Source organism: Mastigoproctus giganteus, unplaced genomic scaffold (genome assembly GCF_048544385.1).
Source record: "Mastigoproctus giganteus isolate SK-2022 unplaced genomic scaffold, ASM4854438v1 scaffold_15, whole genome shotgun sequence".
NCBI classification, from domain to species: Eukaryota; Metazoa; Arthropoda; class Arachnida; order Uropygi; family Thelyphonidae; genus Mastigoproctus; species Mastigoproctus giganteus.
The window spans coordinates 2,929,152-2,951,482 of record NW_028328292.1 but is presented as its reverse complement, the minus strand read 5'-3'; the positions used below and the strand labels follow the sequence as shown (position 1 = coordinate 2,951,482).

The 22,331-nt window shown below is 38.4% G+C and overlaps 1 protein-coding gene across 2 annotated transcripts in view; it reads right to left on the bottom strand.

The window, feature by feature from the left end:
- The window catches only part of LOC150074911 (cytoplasmic dynein 2 intermediate chain 1), a 466,509-nt gene extending 450,045 nt beyond the window's left edge, over positions 1-16,464 (bottom strand). For both annotated transcript variants that reach the window (XM_090389329.1, XM_090389330.1), the window contains exon 1: positions 16,268-16,464. In XM_090389329.1, coding sequence (XP_090245455.1) covers positions 16,268-16,282 — 15 coding nt within the window. In that variant the 5' untranslated portion in view covers positions 16,283-16,464. The remainder of the gene's footprint in view (positions 1-16,267) is intronic.
- Between the last annotated feature and the right edge of the window lie 5,867 nt (positions 16,465-22,331).

Below are 22,331 nucleotides of genomic sequence, written 5' to 3'. Positions count from 1 at the left end.
CACATCTATCCTACAACTGTCTTTCCTCAATTTGAATTTTTGTCCTCTCAGGTGATTATTCTGAGCAAGAGGAAGAATCCATCAGCATTGAGAATGTTCAAACCATTCAAGAGTTTATATACCTCAATCAGATCACCTTGCAGGTGCCCAGTCTCCAGACACTGTAATTTGCTGAACTTAAGCCTTTCTTCATAAGAGCAACTCACTGTTCCATTCACTAACCTTGCTGCCCTCCTCTGTACTCATTCCAGCAGCTCTACATCCTTCTTAAAATTAAGTCTCCAGACCTGTATACAGTACTCAAGGTGTGGCCTGACCATTGCCTTATACAAGGGCATAATCACCTCCTTATCCTGCTATAAATATTTCTGTATATCATTGACAAGACACCATGAGCTATTCTTGCAGACCATCTGCACTGCTCAAAAAAACTCATATCTGCCTGCACAATTACCTCCAGTTCCTTTTCATTCTCTACCACTGTCAGTATAGCACCACACAGTTGATACATTACTCTAGGGTTACTGCTTCCCATAGGCTGTATTTTACATTTTGTCAATGTTAAACTTCAGCTGCCACCTCTCAGCCCATCAGCTCAACTTGTCTAGACCCTGTGGCAATAGCGTACAGTCATTAACAACCCTGCCGACCTTCGTATCACTGCAAATTTGGACATCAAGCCTGAGATACCATCATCAGTATCATTTATAAATACAGAAAACAACAATGGACCCAACACTGAACCCTGAGGGACTCCACTAATAACATTAGTTCATGAAAAGCAGTGTCCATTGATTACCATTCTCTGTCTTCTCCCACTCAACCAATCCATAGCAGCAATTTGCCTCCAATGCCAGACTGCTAAAATTTGTGCAGCAAACTTCTATGTGTAACAGTATCAAAAACCTTTCTAAGATCCAAATATATGATATCAAAATTATTATTTACATCCAGTTCCTTTGTGACCACATCATAGTATGCAATCAAATTGGTCAGACAAGACTAACCCTTAACAAACATCTGATATGTCCGATCTATAACTGAAGTCTTGTCTAGATGATCCTGCAGTGCTTCTTTAACCAGTGCCTCCATTAAGGTCCCTGGAACTTAAGTTAAACTAAAAGGTCTGTAATTACTTGTGTCATCCTTTGATCCTCATTTGTGAATTGGGATCACATTTACACATATCCAGTCCATGGGTACCTCTCCTAAGTACAAGGAAGCTCCATAATTATGGTTAAGGGTTTGCTTACTTTGCTGCCTCCTTTAATATAACTGGATAGATCCCATCCACCCCAGGTGCCTTTTTTATGTTTATCTTCAACAATTTCTCTTCCACTTTGCTCACAGTTATTACAAAATCATCCAGCTCGCTGCCAGAGTTTAATTCACCTCTTGCATTCTCCTCCCTGCATAACTCCTCATGTGTGAATGTAGATGCAAAATACTTATTTAGTTTGTTGGCTACCTGAGAAGGATCATCAACCATCGATATCAAGTGGACGAACCTGATTCATTCCCTTCTTTCTAGAATTTAGATAAGTAAAGAACTCTACTGTTTTTCTTTGCATCCTTTGCCAAAGATTTCTCGTAATCTGCCTTTGCCTGCCTAACTTCCTTTGTGACTTGGTTTGTTATTTGGTTTTTAGGAGCATTAGCAACTAAGGCCATATTGCTCCGGGATATGCGGTGGTCATTCCCTGACCTTTCCGCATCATCCATATTTGGTGGTGACGGGCTCGAACCCCGGTCTAATCAAGAAGCGTGTGCTACGCACTGTTGCTCCTTCCCACCTGGCTACGGAGGCGCCTCCTTTGTGACTTGGTTACAGACCAGCTTATATCTATCATAGGCTTCTATGTCACCTGTTAATTTATATGTATCCCATTCATTTTTCTTCTCTGCCACATGTCTCATTAGTTCATCTGACATCCATTTAGGCCTAAACCTTCAACAATATTTCAATAAATCTTCAACAATAAACCTTCAACAATTAATAAGAAAAACCTAGTAGCTTCCAAGAGTAATTCTTTGAATGCTTCCCATTTTGAATTTGCTGTTGGTAACATCATCAGTTGGTCTCACCGTAGTCACCTTTACTAAAGCAAAAACCCTTCCCTTTACCCCTGTTGGTAGTTACCTCCCACTTCAGCACACTGTGATCACTGCCACCTAGTGGTTCCTTTATCTGCAGATTCTTAAAGAATGAAGAATCACTACTGATGATCAGATCAAGAGTATTGCTCCCTCAGTTGCCTCCCGAACATGCTGCTGTAGAAAACCATCATCCAATAAATCCACAAAAGCCTTTGCTAGTTTGTGAGTGACCAACCCACAAATTCCAGTCAATATCTGGGAAATTAAAATCCCCCATTATAAGATACTCTGATTTACTGGCCCACTATTTCTCTGTACAGTTGTTTATTATACTCATCAGAGTCATTAGGCCAATAACACACTCCTACTCTCAATTTTACATTCCCAGTGGTCTCCGACAGTTTTTAAATTCTGTACAGTGAGATCAACTGACGATATTACCAACAGTAAATTCTAAGTGGGAAGCATTCAAGGAATTAATCGTGGATGCTACTAAAAGTTTCATACCTATTAAGAAATACTGTTCAGGGTTTTGGCCTAAATGGTTATCTAATGAACTAATGAGACTCATAACAGAGAAGAAAAATGCATGGGATGTATATAAATTATCAAGCAACTCAGAAGCCTGTGGCAGATATAAGCTAGTCTGTAATCAGGTCACAAAGGAGGTTAGGCAGGCGAAGGCAGATTACGAGAAATCCTTGGCAAAAGATGCTAAGAAAAACAACAAGGATTTTTTTACTTATATAAACTCTAAAAGGAAGGGGATGAATCTGATTGGTCCACTTGGCATCGATGGTTCGACTGTTGATGATCCTGCTCAGATAGCAAGCAAACTGAATGAGTATTTTGCATCTACATTCACACATGAGGAATTATTAAGGTTTGAAAATGGCAGAAGGTTATCAAATTGTAGCAGGATACGTAATGATTTTGTAATAACTGAAAGCAAAGTGGAGGAGAAATTATTGAAGTTAAACATAAGAAAAGCACCTGGGGTGGATGGGATCTATCCAGTTATATTAAAGGAGGCGGAAAAGCAACTAAGCAAACACTTAGCCATAATTATGAGAGCATCCTTGGACTCAGCGGAGGTTCCCACGGACTGGAGATGTGAAAACGTATCCCCAATTCACAAAGGGGGATCGAAGGGTGATACGAGTAATTACAGACCAGTTAGTTTAACTTCTGTTCCGGATAAAATAATGGAGTCACTGGTTAAAGATGCATTGCAGGATCATCTAGACAAGACTGCAGCAATAATTCAGACACAGCATGGGTTTGTTAAGGGAAAGTCTTGTCTGACAAATCTGATAGGATATTATGATGTGGTTACAAAGGAACTGGATGCAGAAAATAATTTTGATATCATATATTTGGATTTCAGGAAAGCTTTTGACACTGTTGCACATGAAAGACTATTGTACAAATTGGAGCAGAATGGTATTAAGGGTAAGTTGCTACAATGGATAAAAGGATGGTTAAGTGGGAGAAGACAGAGGGTGGTAATCAATGGGTACTGCTCTTCGTGGATTAATGTTATTAGTGGAGTCCCACAGGGTTCGGTGTTAGGTCCACTGTTGTTTTGTATATTTATCAATGATATTGATGAAGGTATATCAGGCTTAATGTTGAAGTTTGCGGATGATGCAAAGGTTGGCAGGGTTGTTAATGACAGGATGCTTCTGCAACAGGATCTAGATAATTTGGGCAGATGGGATAAGAAGTGGCAACTGAAGTTTAACCTTAACAAATGCAAAGTACTGCATATGGGTAGAAGTAACCCCAGAGAAACGTACCAACTGTGTGGTACTACACCTAAGGTGGTAGAAAATGAAAAAGACCTGGGAGTAATTGTGCAGTCACATATGAAGTTTTCTGAGCAATGCAGACAGGCTGCCAGGGCAAGTCTTGGGGTTTTGTCAATGATATATAGGAATTTTGCTAGCAGGGAGGAGGTGATTGACCCTCTGTATAAGGCAATGGTCAGGCCACGCCTTGAGTATTGCGTACAGGTCTGGAGGCCTCATTTTAGGAAGGATGTAGATTTGCTTGAACATGTACAGAGAAGGGCAACAAGATTGGTGAGGGGAATAAAGGGATCCTCTTACCAAGAGAGGCTTAAGTTCTGCAAATTGCAGTGGCTGGAGACTAGGCACCTGCACGGTGATCTGATTGAGGTGTATAAGGCCTTGAATGGGTTGAGCACGCTGAATTCTGATGGGATCCTTCCACTTGTTCAGATTACGAACCTAAGGGGGCATAAATTCAAATAAATTCAAAGGACAGATGTAGAATAGATGTGCGGAAATTTGCCTTTAGCCAGTGGGTGGTTAATTGCTGGAACAAACTTCCATCTGTCGTTGTGGAAGTTGATAGGAGGTTAAATAAATTTAAGGAGGAACTGGACATGCATTTGGAGGGAATGGTATGATTTTTTTTTTTTTTTTGGTTGATGCTGCATAAGCTCATACACTTGCTTTCTTGCATCACATGCCACTACTACTACGTCACACCAAACTGACTCGACACTGCACTGTCCAGCCATCTCGACTGGCTGTACTTCCTTGGATTTTATGAGTTTCTTAACTAATAACATAACCCCTCCTCCCTTCATATCCTGTCTATCCTTCCTGTACACACTGTAATAAGTGTATTGTTTAATATCAAGTTTGTCACTAAGCTTTAATGTTGTTCTTCTTTTCTTCTCTGTATGAGGTTTTTTAACTTTAGGAGCCATAATCAGGGGTTTTTTTTAATTTAAAATAAATGTAAAACAGCAGTATAATCTGTGATATCAGTATAAAATTCACTTTGAAAATGGTGAACGTAAACAAATCGAGTAATCATGTGACTTGGCGTTTTCTTTTTTCGGCACTGCAACACATCTGCGCTGTATGTATACATCTGAACTCCATGTGCCGTTATTTTGACAGTCTACTGTATAGCTGCCACTTCTCTGGACCATTCATGAAGACTAACAAAGTCATCCCTAAGGGGCACTGCTTGGTACTGATCAATAACCACTCTCCCAACCTCCACATAATCTGCAAATTTTGATATCACACCCTCTATCCCAACATTGATGTCATTTATGAAAATCAGAAACAACAGTAGTCCCAGAACTAATCCTTGGGGAACCCCAAGGATCAACTCCCTGTAAAACTGCAGCTGTCAGGAGACATATCAGAACTATGGATACCTCAAGAATTTCTACAACATATCCAACAATGTAGGAGATTCCAGTTCCCTTCCTCCTCAGAAGTGGGATGGGGGGGGGGGTGGCAGAACAAACCTTACTTCACCTTGCCCTACCATCCAAGATAAGTAAAAAGATCTCAGGAACCTCCAAGAGATACCTGTTCAGGGTATTTACAGGAAATAAGAAATTAAAACAAATTCTGGGAGCCACCTTGCACCTCCAACCCTAACAAGAAATTTGCGACAGTGTACTAGGTAGACTGCCAGTGTAACAAGCACTACATTGGGCAGTCCTATTGCATGGTCTGGGAGGAGCAAGCCAGTGACACCAAGCCAGGCAGGGATGATGTGGGGGAGCAGCATCATTCTACTCCATCAACATAATCATTAATTTCATCTTAGGAGTTCACACATTCTTTCCATTGCCAACATGAGGAGAAAGAAAGAATTTAAAAGTGTGAAGGATGATAATACTGTTGAAGAAGAAGGATAACCATTCCGCTCCCCTCCCAGTTATCCTTATTTTCCAAACATTACTCCAGAAACACGCAGATGACAAACAAACCTCGGCAGTAAGAGGAAGGGGCAATGACCAAGGTTTGGAGAGAAGCACAGGAAGGGAACCACACAGTATGCTTCACCAAACCATCAAACACTCCATTGGTTTATAAAGATCAGCTAGACTTGGAGTAAAGAGATACAAGACTGATAGCTGAATCAACCACCCCTCCATATCTCTCTCTGTCAGCACCAAAAGACCCCTAACTACTTCTCCAGTAGCATACCTCAAACTGGAGCAACCAAAACAATCAGAATCCATCTACTAAAATATCTGATCCACATAAAGAAAATCCACATCTTAAATCAGTAAAGAGAAAAAAAATTCCAGGTCACTGGTGTTAAGACTAAACATTGGGAATGCCACAATTATATAATGTTCTACTTTATTAGTTTTTCAGCCATATATATTTTCTGGTTTTATATATTTTTGAACTTGAAATTCAATAAACACATGTTGATTATATGCAATGAAATGGGAGTGGTTTGGGAGGGGGGGGGTAGTTTGGCTGATGTTGTATAAGCTTGCTAGCTTGCATCATTTGCCATACTAATTCCAGAATAAATTAATTTATAGTTGTTTAGGTGCAAATCCTTCTATATTCATCCTCTCGGCTTCTGTAATGCTTGTTTTTTTAATGTTAACTCCAAACCCAAAAGGCCAAGATAGATGTTACTTGTTAATATCAGACTTGAATTTTTATAGATTATAATTTTTGGGAAATACATGTGAAGAAAGGTTTTCTCAAAGAACAAAGGTAGAAGTGACAAATGATGAAAAGTAAAAATTAGCTGTGTGAGTTTAGATTTGGACAGTGAATAGACTGAGTTAATGCATGTGTTTGGACTAGTTCAGTGGAGATTAGTGGAAAAGAATGGTGCCATGAAAATATCTACAGAAAAGACATGTGGCAGAAAAGGAGTCTATATGACAGAGTGGAGAGGGTTTGTAAGAGACAGATCATTTATCAATCTGACTGGTACTTCTGGATAGAGTTTAGCTTGAAAAAGGTCTTGGGAACACTACCCCCACATGTGGGGACAATATTCTATAGTAGTGTACATTTGTGATTTTTAATGAGTCTGTAGCTGTTCAGAAGAAAATTATGCCAAAAGCAAAAAATAAAATCCAATTTTTTTTGGAGAGGAAACAATATCTGTATGTGTGCTTATAACAAGAGAGATTAGAAGTCAAGATAAGGTTAGGCTTTACAATCTGGTATCCCTTTCGATTGATCATTGCAAGTAGCAGTGATTGACATGCCTAACCCAATATGGTTAGTCTTAGGGTGTTTATACTCCACCTTGCCGCTGTCTTAAAATTGGAAAATGAGTTTCCAATTTTAAAACAGCAGCAAGATGAGGATAAACACCCTAATTAAGACTAACGATAACGGGCTAGACATGTCAATCACTGCTACTTGTAATGATCAATTGGAAGGGGATGCCAGATTGTAAAGACAAGCCCAGGATAATCCCAAATAACAATACATGACCTTGACTAGAAATGTGTTACTGAAGATAAGAATGGTAGCAGCAAACACTTTTTTGTAAGAAATAATACAAGGCTGAGGCTTAGAAAGATCACAGTTATCTAAGCTTTATTTGTCCCACTGAATAATCATCTGTTGATCAGTATTTAAGGAATTGATGGTAGATACTCAAAAAGTTGAAAATATTTGTGGGGTACAAGATTCCTCACACTAAAAGGTTGTTGTTGATATAATGCTTAATGACACAAGGGATACTGAGGCCAAATTGTGTCTATCATAGTTTATTAAACATTCATCATCATCAGCCATTTCCAATCCACTGCAGGATGAAGGCCTCTCCAACAACTTTCCAGTTCCTTCTCTTTTGTGCAATGCCCATCCATTTACTACCCACAAACTCATGAATTTCATCTGTCCATCTCTGTCATTGTCTTCCAGGTTTTCTTCTAGCTCCTCTTGGGTACCATTCTGTTATTTTCTTAGTCCATCTGTCATCATGTCTTCGAGCTATGTGTCCTGCCCAAGACCATTTTAGTTCTTTAGTTTTGATAAGAATGTCCTTTACTTGAATTTGCTGCCTAATCCATGTGTTTCTCTTCTTATCTAACAGTCTGTCTGATTCCCAATTAATTCGTTCCATTCTTCGCTGTGTAGTTCTCAACTTCTCTTCCGTTCTTTTGGTGAATGCCCAAGTTTCACTTCCATAAGTCATGGTGGGGAGTATACATTGGTCATTATTTTACATTTCCGACAAATTGGGATATTGCTCTTCAGTATGTGACTATATTTCCTGAATACTATCCATTCAAAATTTATTCTTCTCTTGACTTCCAGCCATTTATCATTATTACAGCTGATGACTTGTCCCAGATAAGTATATGACTCAACCTTTTCAATTACTGCTCCTTCAATCATTATATCCATATCTGTGGCATACTTGTTCATCATTACTTTTGTTTTAGCCATATTCATCTTTAGTCCAAAATTCTTACTAACTCTTCATAACTGATTAAGATTTTCCTCTAATTCTTTGGGATCGTAGCTTATGACCACAATGTCATCTGAAAATTGTAAATGGTTTAGGTACTCTCCATTCACATTGACTCCTTTCTGTGACCAGTCTAATCTTCTGAAAGCTTCCTGAAGGGCAGCAGTAAACAAATTCAGAGATATTGTGTCTCCTTGTCGAACTCCTTTATCGATTTTAAATTTATTACTGTCTTTCTCTAGTCTAATAAAGGAGGTAGCATTCTCATATATTTTCTTCAAAATTATAATATATGGGGTATCTATGCCTTGTCTTTCCAGTGCCCGAAACATTGCCTTATGATGTATGGAGTCAAATGCCTTTTGATAATCCACAAATGCCAGGCATAATGGTGTTTTATATTCATTTTCTTTCTCCATTAGCTGTGACATTACGTGAAGGTGATCCATAGTTGAGAATACTGTCCTAAAGCCAGCTTGCTCTTTCGGCTGATTCTCATCAAGTATTCTTTCTAATCTGTTAGTAATGACCTTTGTGAACAAGTTGTAGATGTGGAATAACAAACTAATTGGTCTATAATTTCCAATTTCTGATTTATCTCCTTTATTATGCAGCAAAACTATGAATGCATTATTCCATTCCTTAGGCAACACACCTTTTCTAATGCATTTTGTGAAGAGTCTTGCCAGTTTTTGTGTCATGTCTCTTCCTTCCAATTTTAACAACTCTACAGTAACTTCATCTTCCCCCAGGGCTTTGTTATTCTTCATTTTCTTCAACACATGTTCTACCTCATCAGGAAGAATATCGGGTATGTCGTACGTGTTGCTACTTTGCAATCCATTTTCCCCACTGCTGGCATCATTCCCTCGCTGCTTGTATAATTCTCTATAGTAGTCTTCTGCTATATGAATCATGCCCTCTCTACTGTTTATAAGTACACCATCCCTATTCTTCAGTTTCAGTATCATTTGTCTTTCTGTATTACTGCTCATGGCTGCTGATTTAAATCCTTTGTTTTCCCTTAATGCTTGTTCTACTTTTCTTGTGTTAAATCTTCTTATGTCCTCTCTGAGTCTCTTTCTAATGGCTTTGCATAACTCAGTATACTCAATTTTCTCGCTCTTCATTTGTCGTCTTCGGTTCATCATGACAAGTGTTTCTTGACTAATTTTTTCTTCTTTGGATTTCTTTTTCCCTATAGGTTTCTTGGGCTTTATCACTTTCAGAAAGTTGTAATATTCCTTGTCGATATCTTGGTCCTGAGCAGTATGCAGAAGCTCAAACTTGTTCTTAAGTTCCAGTACACACTGCTTTTTCTCCTCTTCTGTTATCTCAAAGACCTTCGTATTATTTACTCGAGTCAAGTTTTTTTCCTTTCTTTTCTTAAATCTATATCAAGTGAGCATCTTACCATTCTGTGATCGCTTCCAACATTTACCTTGTTCACAACAGCAACATCATTCACGATATATCTTCTGTTAGTGAGGATGAAGTCGATTTCATTAATTGTTAATCCATTTGGGCTCTTCCATGTCCACTTTCTGTTCACCCTTTTCTTAAAAAAAATGTTCATTACTGACATTCCTCTAGATTCTGCAAATTCCACAAGTCTTTCACCTCTTTCATTTCTTTCACCAATTCCAAATTTTACTATAGTTCCCCTTTCTGTGCTGTTTTGTCTCTTTCCAAATTTAGCATTGAAGTCCCCCATAATGACAGTGTAGTGAGTTTTCTGTTCATCTAGAAGACTCTCAATTTTGGTGTACATTTCTTCAACCTCTTCAACATCATGGCTCGATGTTGGTGCATAAATCATTATAACTTTTAGCTTATACCTCTTAGAAATCCTGAGTAGCAGTCTTGACACCCTTGGTGATGTACTTTTGAATTCCAAAATGTTGTTTTTTTGTATCTTTATGGACCAGAAAATCAACTCAACCTTCACTCCTTTCACTGTTTCCATTGGTGTACAGCAGATTTCCACTCACTTGATAAACTAAGTGATTCATTTCTTCTTGTTTCAGCCAAACCGATAATATTCCAATTCACATTTTCTAATTCCTTTTCCAGCTGTAATATCCTGTTTTCACAGATGAGCGATCTTATGTTGTAACAGGCCAAGTTCAGATTCCGTGCATGGGTCTGGTCGTATCCATAGATTCTTAGCACTCTCTGCTTCCACTCTGATCCTCTCGCTGCCGTAAGAGGGGGGGGGGGGTGAAAGCCGCTGGGGACTGAGGGCCATTTCTTTCGTCTTACTGTCATGTGCTGGAGGGTTTGGTCTTTTCCCCTTCATGCTGACCAGGCGTATTGCAGAGAACCCCTCTACACGTTCGTTGCCACCTAAGTGATGTAACAAGGCTTACCATCGAGAAGGTGTGCATTAGTGAATTTTAGGGAGGCAGGCCAACCGGACTTCTTCTAAATCTTCTGAAATAGAAAGATATTGGATCCATCAGTGTTTTTGACTGCGTGTCTGATAACACACAGAATGCCTGTTCCCCTCTAAGCCCCATTAAATACATTATACCTATTTAATTATATTGATTTGTAGAGACCAACATGCTTCAAGTATGTCAAGGGTTCTTCTATACTGGCTTGATTTCCGAGGAAATTGGATAACATCGGAGCTTCATTTGATCTGCAGAATGATTTGTAGGTATTAGAGTGGATGGATGAATAACATGAGCAGTCTGTCAGATTTTGGCAGACCATGAGTAGAGTGTGACAGGATGTGAACTGTGGTGGATTTTTTCCCAATAATAAAAACAGGTGTGTCAGATGAGTGCGCCAAATTCTCAATACTATTTCTTCTCATCTGTTCTGCCTGAACCCAGAGAGCCACGACTTTGGATCTTGTTTTATTTGATAAAGCTTGTTTGTGGTATTACTTTGCCAGATCTGTGACCAGTTATAATAACATGCCGTGTGTATTATAGTCTTGTAATCCATATAAAGAACCTTTGGTTGCTGTGAGAGGGTGGGAATAGGTTGTTTAGCTGCAAGATTGGTACTCTCATTTCCTGGAATTCTGGAATGTCCTGGGATCCAACAAAATGTTACTGATTGTTTGGATTCACTACAGGAGAGTAACTGGTGGTGAATGATTTTCAGTGTTGGATGAGAGGAAGAGAAATTTTCATTATGGCAAAGAATAATCTTATGTGGTCCTTCTGGACCACATAAGATTACAGTACTGAGAGAGTCAGTACAGATTAAAGCATGTAAAATGGAATATTCAACAATCTGGCTAAGTGCTAGCTTTATGGCCTATAGTTCAGCTGGTACCACTGTTCAACATGTAAAATGTTACGAAAACACCCAATCTTGACTAATTTCATGCTGCTGAACATGAAACCATATTAAAATTTGTCAATTGGTTCTTGTTTTCGAATTACAGTTGTTGTCTAATATTAGTGAGTTACTCTACATTATACCATGGCTCTCAGCAAAACACAAGGCAACACCACAGTTTCGGTACCAACATAATCTTATCGCATGAATGGCAACTGCCGCCTTGCTCTTCATCACACGATAAATTGTTGTAACCTCATATGTCTTCAACTCTGTTGCAGTAATTCTCGAATATGGCTAGATACTGGGTGATTTATTCTCAATTAACGGTTGTTCCCTGTGAGATTCCTACTTTTTACTTTTTGTGCAGTATTTTTGTTGATTTGTAAGATTAATATGCCCCCATAATTGTGTGAATAGTCTGAATGACTTCTGTTACGTATGTGGAGAAGTCACATTAGTTCAAGAAAGCGTTCCTTAACTCAAGCCAAAAAAAAGGCCTACTTCTTGTATTTTGGATATAAAGTAGGCAAACAGGACAAGGGCTGGGCTCCACACATATGCTGCACTACCTGTTCATCAAAATTCAACGCATGGGCAAATGGAAAGGGATGTTTTATGCCTTTTGCAGTGCCCATGATATGGAGGGAGCCAACAAATCATATTAGAGACTGTTACTTCTGTATGGTGGCACCTATTATAAAAAGGATGACAATGAAGAAAAAGTGGACAGTGATGTATCCAAACATACCATCTGCAATTCATTTCATGCCTCACAGTGAAGTACTACATATCCCTGAACTACCTGACCTATGCACATTCTGATGAAGACATTGATGAACATGATATGCATGAAGAAATACAGCGGCTTTCCACATCAAGGGATCCACCATTTTGTCCAAATCTTTATCCTTCTGGACCACATAAGATTACAGAAAGCGAGCTTAATGACCTCATCAGTGATCTCAAACTGCCAAAGAATAAGCCAGAGCTTTTGGCCTCAAGGCTACAACAGTGGAACTTCTAGATCAATCTGTGAAAGTGACATTTCATACTCAAAATAAAGACAAATTCTATTAAACAGAGGCGAACTCACTGTTTGTAAGAATACTGATGGTCTATTGGTAGCAATGAACATGAGGCATGTTTCTGAAGAATGCTGACTATTTATAGTCCACAAAAAATAAACTATGCAAACGTGGAGAACATCCTTTTAGGTGTACACTATCAGAAGTATGAGTCGCAGAGATGCAATTTTAAGGTAATCAGCATTTTATTAGGACTACAAAAAGGTTACACTAATATTTTTGCTTTTTCTGCAATTGGGATAGTTGTGCAAGGATATGAACTACGAGAAAAGGAGTTGGCCTCAACGAAAATCATTAACGCCTGGAATGAAGAAAATAGCATTTGCATCTCTGGTAGATCCAAATAAAGTTTTGCTTCCACCACTTCACATCAAACTGGGGCTCGTGAAAAATTTCTTGAAAGCTTTGGCGGTGAATGGGCTTGCATTCACATACTTGGAAGAGAAATTCCCAAGACTTAGTACAGAGAAGATTAAGGCAGGCGTTTTCATTAGTCCACAAATAAGGCAACTTTTCAAAGACGAACAGTTCTAATATAACCTTAGTGATAACAAGAAATCAGCATGGAAAGCCTTTCGAAATGTTTCAACTGGTTTTCTAGGAAATGTTAAAGCTGGCAACTACAGGCAGCTTGTGGAAGATCTCATTACTTCTTATAAAAAACTGGGATGCAACATGTCATTGAAGAATGCATTTCTTGCACTCACACTTAGATTTTCCCCCGCCAAACTGTGGTGCCATCAGTGACGAACATGGTGAGTGCTTCCATCCAGACATCGCAACAATGGAACAAAGATACAATAGCAAATGGAGTGCCGCCACGTTAGCCAATTATTGTTGGATGGCGAAATGGGATGCTCCCGAAGCTGAATACAAGAGAAAGGGTCCCGTGTTTGATAGAGGTATGTTTGTAGCTATATCTTACTGCCATAAATAAAAAAATACCTTGTATAAATATAAAAAAACTACTTTTTTTCGAAAACAAGAGCCAATCTGCCATTTTAAGCACTATTTTCATGTTTAGCACCCCAAAATATATAAAATAAACTTACTTTCATGCCCGTAACAAGATATGACCCAAAATGTGTTGCTCGGTGTAATGAAGCAGTAACTGTGAATGATGGAAAGACTGCCGCAACACCTACTGCATTGTCAGTTTTTGATCTGTCTGTGTATATTGTACAGGCATTAGAGTTTAGGATAGAGTGAGCTGCATGCAACTGTTTGATACTGGAGGAAGATAATGTAAAACTAGAGAGGTGGAATATACTGTACTCTCATTAGCAAAATACTGACTGGTGAAAAAGCCAACCATTTCACCATTTTTCTGGTCATTACAACACATTACAACTTTCAACTGTTTTAAAACTTCTTGGTAGTAGGTTCAGAATTTAGAATGAATTTGAATTTTTGATGCAAATGACCTTTGCATGTGATTTTAACTTCACTGCTTTTTTGGCCTTGGTGACATCGTTTTTCATTCACCTGTTATAATACTTGTAAAAAATATAATTTGCTTGAACACCTCAGATGAAATAAGGCCTTGTGCTACCTTTGATTTTGAGTGAAACTGTGTGGAACAAACTTTGTGCCCTTTTGACTCAAACCAAAATCTTCAGTCCAAATGACCTGAACCAAACCAAATGCAATATCTCCTAAGTAATTTCTCAAGTAGCCAGTCATCAATCCAATAGAACAATGGTAGATATTTCACTGATATTTGATCATTTTGATATTTCACAGATGACTACTTCTTTCTTTCTTCTTCTCCAGCAAAAAATTCTCCTATAAAACTTTTGAAACCACTTGAAAACTGCTTTTTTGCCCATCTCTGTAAAATTTAATGGGGATTTAATTTGTTTCCCTGGCTGATATTCCAAATTTACAACAAAATTTAATGTTTGCATGTTGTTCAAATTCAACATTTCCAGTACATGCTATAAATGAGGGAAAAAGAGTGTTTAATCAAAGCAGCTGCCTACTGTATTGCCATGTAACAAATTAAAATTTGGTATGTATTGCTCAAACAATGGCAGTGTAAGCCCCATTCATAATCTTCGAAGTACCACTATGCATTCAAGAACTATAAGATTATCCACCAAACCTTTTGATCATTTTTGGACCTATGATTCCCCATGAGCTCATTTTCTATTATTTCATATAAGGGCAAATTTAGCATTTATGTCTTCAAACTGTTTTTAAACTGTGAGCTGACAGAGACATATCAACTCAACAGGCATCTTGAGTTTTTTCATTTCTACGTGCCATCAGTGTCCACGGAATTTCCTATGCATTCTATCCCCAACCACTAAGGGTTTCTTTAGTTTAACTCTACTTCATAATTAGATTACACCTTTTTTAAGTAAATCTGTAATTAAAAATCATTATTTTGGATGTGCAATTAAATTCTTCCGAACACTGATAGCTTAGACTGGCATCATTTTATTTTAAATTACCTCATTTACATTATACTTGGAGCACTTCTTCAGTGAACCATTTTTATATTGGTTTCAGTAAATTTAGTATGTCTAGTAAGTTTTCCGTAGTCTGAGGCTTCTAGCCCTAAATTTTTATTTAGTCTTACACTAGTTTCTTAATTGATTCAATTGTTTTATTATTACTAACCATATGGTGCAAGGAAGCCTGAGGCTTATACTGCACCAGCCAAAAAAAAAAAAAAATTCCCGAGTTACAGTGAGAGAGAGTCAGAAGTAAAACAGAATCACCAAGAAAGAGAAGAATGGTGATATCCAGCTCAGGACCCTGGGTGAGCCAAGCCATACTCACAAGATGTAAGCCCCTGGGGTTAATTTTTAAACTTATAAGTAAAATTATTATTTAGGCTTCTTCTGCATATACATTTTCCCAATTGGAAAATCGGACTCAATTGGTTTGAAGTATGAAAAAATAATTTAAACCAAGATCACAAAGTTTTAAATGGTATTATATTATTAGCCATATTATTATTATTATTAGCTATATGGTGCAAGGAAGCCTGAGGCTTATGCTGCACCAGCCAAAAAAAAAAAAAAAATCCCGAGTTACGCTGAGAGAGGGGGAGAGAGCGAGAAAAGTAGAAGGGAATCACCAAGAAAGAGAAGAATGATATCCAGCTCAGGACCATGGGTGTGCCAAGCCCATACTCACCAGATGTGAGCCCCCGGGGTTGATTGCATGTAAGGAAGTCCGAGGCGTCTGCTACACCAGCCAAAAAAATAATAATAATAACAAATAAATAAAAATGTCTGAGTTACCCTGAGAGTGAGATAGTGAGTGAGAGAAAACATGAGTCAGAAGTAGAAGGGAATCACCAAGAAAGAGAAGAACGATGATATTCAGCTCAGGACCCTATGTGCACCAAGCCCACATCTCAACAGATGTGTGCCTCTGCGGTTATTGTATGGCCTTTTCCTAAAATAAATAAACTGAGTAAATAAAATAGAAATAATAGAGAACGGAATCCCACGATCATACGTTGCCCACAACCCCACCATACCAACTCCAGTGATTTCTAGATACGCTACCGAATGACAATTATAACTTACGCGGTCAGTTGGCATATCTACGAGGAGAGAATAATCAGTATTTTCCAGATAAGAAAGCGTAACAGTAAGTCACACAAGTATGTACACAGTGAAGTTATTGCTAATAACATGTTCTGAATGCGTTCTTCGATTCTGATTTAAGACTATATTCAAATTTCCAAATGTCATTATTTCTAAGCTTGCCAACAAGAGCAGGAGAAATTTTCTCTGAAAAATGCGCTTAACGTTGTAACATATACACACGGTAATTGCAAGCAGAGCACTCTATGGAGTCAAAAGGAACTATGAAAAATTTTCACAAAAAACAATCATAAAAAATCTCTTTCCCCACAGACAATCATGAAAACGTTGAAAACGTTCATCAAACACAATCACAAAAAAACACTTCTTCAGACATGCAATCATAAGAAATCTTCATAACAACAAGTAAAATCACTCAAAAAATTACTATATAAAATCATAATTTAACCTTATATTCTTTGAAATATATATTTATATTTTAAAGTCAGCAGAATCGCAAAAAGTTTAATGCGCTAATATGAAATTTTGAGGGAAGATACTCTAATTGATACGTGTTAAAATGATTCATTTCTGTCACTGTAGGTCGTTTCTGAAACGTTGTCGTTTACTTCATCAGGATATAACTTCAAATACGCTCAAACTTTCAAACCTAACGCCTTGTTAGGTTTGAAGGTTCAAAGAAACGACCTGCTGTACAAACAGAAACATATTAAAGGCAACTACTCAAAGACACGTGTGGGAACTTTCGCTGTAAGTTCTTGTAGCAGGGGCGTATTCATAGGGGGAGCAGATGGGAATATACCCCCCTTAACCATGCGTATAAATGTTCCTAGGTCTATCTAAAAAAAAAAAAAAAACAATCAAAAAGCTGGTCGTCATGCCCCCCTTTACGATGATACCTAGATACGATAGTGTCTCGAGGTATGAATTGATCTGAATGAATATCAGCCAGGGCTGATGTTTCGTGCCTCCACTATTTCATTCTTTCGACCAGATTTTAGTACTAGTTCTCGAAGGACAAGTAATAATACCTGACGGCAGAGCCGTGCCGAGGGTGAGGCGAATGAGGTTCTTGCCTCAGGTTAAAAATTGAACGGGACGCCAAAGAAAGATTAAATAATTGCCAACGTTGCCATTATTAACAGTAGGGCGGGATTTTTCATTCTTGCTTCAGGTACTAAAATGGCTCGGCACGGCCATATCCGACGGAAAGTGTGGGCGGTGGTAATTCTCCAACCTGAGTGATGACTTTCATCCATCGCCCACGCCTCCTAATTCCGAAGTTAGGGGTTTAACTGCCTATCAGGAAAAAAGTCAATTGGCAGTGAATTCTACAGTTGTTAGAAAGCAAAAATTCAAATTCAAATTATTTTATTGGAGTCACCCAGAATTGCTTCTATATACCCATATACTGTATGTATTGTGTCTGTAAATTGCGTGTGTTCTCTGGTCGATTTGCCTGTTTTGCTGGACGAAAAAACGCTAATTTCTGGGGAACAAAACCTTACTGTCTATACCTGAGACCGACTAACTCAGCCACGGAGTGAAAAAAGCCCATTAATGCTACTTGCATCATCGACGGGATTCGAACCAGGGTCTTTTCCACCCGATGTGGAGAGGACAATGGCGATACCACTGTGCTACCGCGAAGACAGATTGGAAAGACAGTTGGAAAGCAAAGAAAAAATATATAAATCAATAGATATATGAGTATATATTATCATACATACAGTCCAGTAAAACATTATGACCCATGCTTTAGTAATTGGCTGTTTCTCCCTGCCTGTTGGAACGCACTTCGCGGTGAGAACAGTAAATATGATGCTGCAAGTTCGTGACATATGATTCCATTCAAAGTACTTCATCGACATGGCAAGAAACGTGATCCGACGGACTACAAATCTTATGGGATGTTTACGGAGTGCTGACTGTGCTGTAGTTTAGGCTTTACAAGAGTGGACGGATAATGGACATAGAATCAGTCATCGGGACAATATCGAGCACCCAAGCCTCCTCGAAGGTTATGTTGAATATAGGCTGTCCCGCCTTGTAGTAGAGTCTCGCATTTTCAGTCTATCATCTAACAGCTAGACGATGGACTGAAAATGGTGACTTTGATTTAGGATTAGTATCACTGCCTTAAACCAGGTACTGATATTAATCCTAAATCAGGTACTGATACAGGATTGCAATCTTTTCATGATAATGTACAGGATGTATCCTTGGTTCATGAGGCTATTTCTCGTATGAGAAAAACTATTTAATAGGGTCACCCAGTTGGTGGTTGGTTCGTTTGGTGTTTAATGGCGCATTGACTATTGAGGTCATAACTCAGGGGCTCACATCTGGTGAGTATGGGCTTGGCACACCCAAGATTCTGAGCTGGATATCATCATTCTTCTCTTTCTTGGTGATTCCCTTCTCTCTCTCTCTCTCTCTCTCTCTCTCTCTCTCTCTCTCTCTCTCTCTCTCTCTCTCTCTCTCTCTCTCTCTCTCTCTCTCTCTCAGGATAACCCGGAAATTTTTTTTGGCTAGCCTCAGGCTTCCTTGCACTATATGGCTAGTAATAATAATAATAATAAAATTCTTTAATAATAAATTACCTGATATACATTTTGATTCCCTGCACAGATAATCAGAGGAATCTTATAAAACATTCACTACACAAGTGACCAATCACAAAAATACAAAAATACGAAAGTTCAGCTACAAAGTAACCATTAAAGACAAAATATCTGAACAGGGAATTAATCTTAATAAAAAACAAGACTACAAATTCAGCATAATATAAAATGGCATCGGTATACTAGAACCGGCACTTGCACACCTGTCCTCTACATACAGTAAGATAGCCCAAGATGTCATCTCGATATGACTAATCAATCGACCATAGGTCCAAGTCGATGTTGAGCGAGTTGAGAGTGTCCAAAATCACATTTGAGAAGTGTCTATTGAAATTCTGTAGCCTCTGGAGCCTTGATTACAAAGAGGGGGTACTGCCAAGGTGTCTGCACGGCAAACGCCAACCAACCACGTTCCAAATGTTCATATGATTATGCTTAAATGAACACAGATGAAGGAACGCCTTTATTTTTCGAACTTGGACTCTGGACTGCGGGCGTGTATTACAAGTTGGAGCATAGTACAGATTTGGAAGTCGTGTAGGTCCGGTGAGACCACCCGTTGGCCCACTTCAGCACCCAGAATTCTATACCACATAGTTTCTTGAGGCTGGTGGGAGGTACGGCCAACCAAACTTCCACGGCATAGGAGATCACGCTACTGAAGTACGTTTTGAGGTGATTCCTGATTATTTGTTTATTGCGAGTTCCGCATAAATCTATTTTCATTTCAATAATAATAATAATAATAATAATGCGCCAGGGTCACCCAGAATGTTAATTCAACTACCTATGTATATTGTGTCTGTAAATTGCGTGTGTTCTCTGGTCGATTTGCTGGATGAAAAATCCCAGTTTAAAAAATTTTGGTATCTATGCTTGAGACTGACTAACTCAGCCACGGAGTGGAAAAAAAGCCCACTAAAGTTCCTAGCGTTATCGACGGGAACCCACGCCTTCTCCACTCAGTGTGGGAAGTAGGGTGACGATACCAATTTTGCTAGTGGACAGACTTTTCGTACGAGAAGGGACATTACGGTTTGTTTGTTTTTTTTATTGCTTTTCCAGTAAAAGCAGTAAAGTGACTAAAGTTACAGCCGTAGCCAAGTAGCCAGGAGCGGGAGTGCAGTAGCACAGTCTCTTTGAGTAGAACGAGGTTCAAGTCCCTGACTGCTAATTACCGTTGATCTGCCAACTGCACTGAACCAGCGTGGCAGATTATGGTCCATTATGGTCCCACAGCATAAATCATTGAGGAGGCTTCCATCCTGCAGTGGATTGATAACGGCTGCGGTTTACCTTTAATAATGGAAAAGGGGTCAAACCTTGAGACTGTTGCCACATTGCTATTAATTGAAAATGAGAAATTGAAGGCATTTGAAGGTAATACGGAAGTTAACAAACGAACTAATTTACTGGATAGTGTAGTAAAGTCTTTTTCAGCTTGGTTTCCCTTCAAAGATCACAAGTGTCCAGTTCCTGATTTGGACAACCAAAATATGCGGGATAAAATTAATAACTCTGAGTCGCAAAATACTTCTGCGCATACTTTTGCTGAGGTCGGTCGAGATGGGGCATGGCCCTAGGATTTGTCTCCAGACATAAATAAAAATGTTCTTATTTTTAGAGCTAACGATAATAGTGATTTGAAGACAAGTGTCAATGTTAAGAATCTAGCAACCAAGACACTAAAATCTGAATTTAAAAATGTGAAGGTGAAATCCTTACGATTAGCCAGAAACCGTGGTGTTGTTCTTGAGACTGCTTGCAAAACTGACATTGAGCATATTTCTGCTTGTCACTCTTGTTTTTTTTTTTTTTTTTTTTCCTTCCGGTGTTACTTCTGGTGCTCCCATGAAGGAAAATCCTTCACTTCTTATTTATGATGTTCCAAAAGGAAGAAATTATTAAGGAAGAAGTCTAAGGAAGAAATTATTGAAGAAATTATTAAGGAAGAAGTCTAAGGAAGAAATTATTAAGGAAGAAGTCTAAGAAAAAATTATTGAAGACATATATTGCAAGAACTTAATGGATTATGGTTTTGTGGACGAATAAGTTAAGCGTGAAATCCATTGTCGTTTTACTACTGAATCTAGATCTTCATCAACTGTTCATTGGGTCATTAGTTTTCCTCCAAATTTTTTTAAATGTATTTCATTTACGAGAAGAATCTATTCTGCTTTTGGATCACAGAAATTTTGGAATTTTAGAACACTTACAAAGTGCTTATTTCTGTTTGGGCTTTGGCCGCACAACACAACATTGTACTCATGACTCTCTATCTTGTGGTCATTGTTGTAGGAGTGGTCATGTTTTTTTCAGAATGTCATTTGAAAGAGTAACCGGCTGTTACTCTTTGTGAGAGATGTCTCTTGTCCTGAATGTATTAGAACACTTGAACACGCAAGTCTGAGGATTAATCATGAATAGTTCTTTTTCCTTCAACTTGAGTAGTAATGATCACAATGGAAATGGTGTTCTGTGTAAACAGTAAAAATTATGCAGATAAATGGTGCAGATAAATGGACAAAGATCCAAAGCTGTGGCTAGTGAGATTAGATTCCCAATTACCCCCAGGAGCTCCCATCTGGTGAGCATGGGCTAGGCACACCCAGGGTCCTCAGCTGGATGTCATCATTCTTCCCTTTCTTGGTGATTTCTTTCTACTTCTCTCTCTCTCTCAGGGTAATAGGGAAATTTTTTTTTTTTGGCAGTTGCAACATAAGCTTCAGGCTTCCTTGCACCATATGGCTAATAATAATAATAAAAATAAATAATAACTCAGTTGACATAATTTCAATACAGAAACCATATTTTCTTAAATTGTCTTCAGAACAGTTATCTAAAATTGTAGGTTTTGCTATTACCTCATGAGTTATACAAACTGAATCTTTACATCCAAAAGGCATTAATACTGTTACAGCCAAATTATGAATGATAATTTTGATGTAACAGTTATTAATGGCCTCTGTAACAGGTGTTTACGTGTGTGCTTATTACTCACTTTTCTTGATCATTTTATGTTTTTTTCCATATGCTGCCCTCCTTCTGAGGACGTTAGTGATATTTTTAACCTTTTAGATTTCGCTCTGACTATGATTATTCCAAAGAATATTGTGATAACATCCGATGTGAATGCTAAGTCTAATTTATAGTTTAGAACTGGGACTGATACACGTGATCAATTATTAGAAATTATTTCAATCAATTATTTCTTACTGGACAGTCAGTGATCACCGGGTTTTGCTTTTATTATTATTATTATTAGCCATATGATACAAGGAAGCCTGAGGCATATGCTGCAGCAGCCAAAAAAATTTCCCGAGTTATCTTGAGAGAGAGAGAGAGAGAGGAATCAACAAGAAAGAGGATGATGATATCCAGCTCAGGACCCTGGTTAAAGCCCCTGTGGTTTTAACATA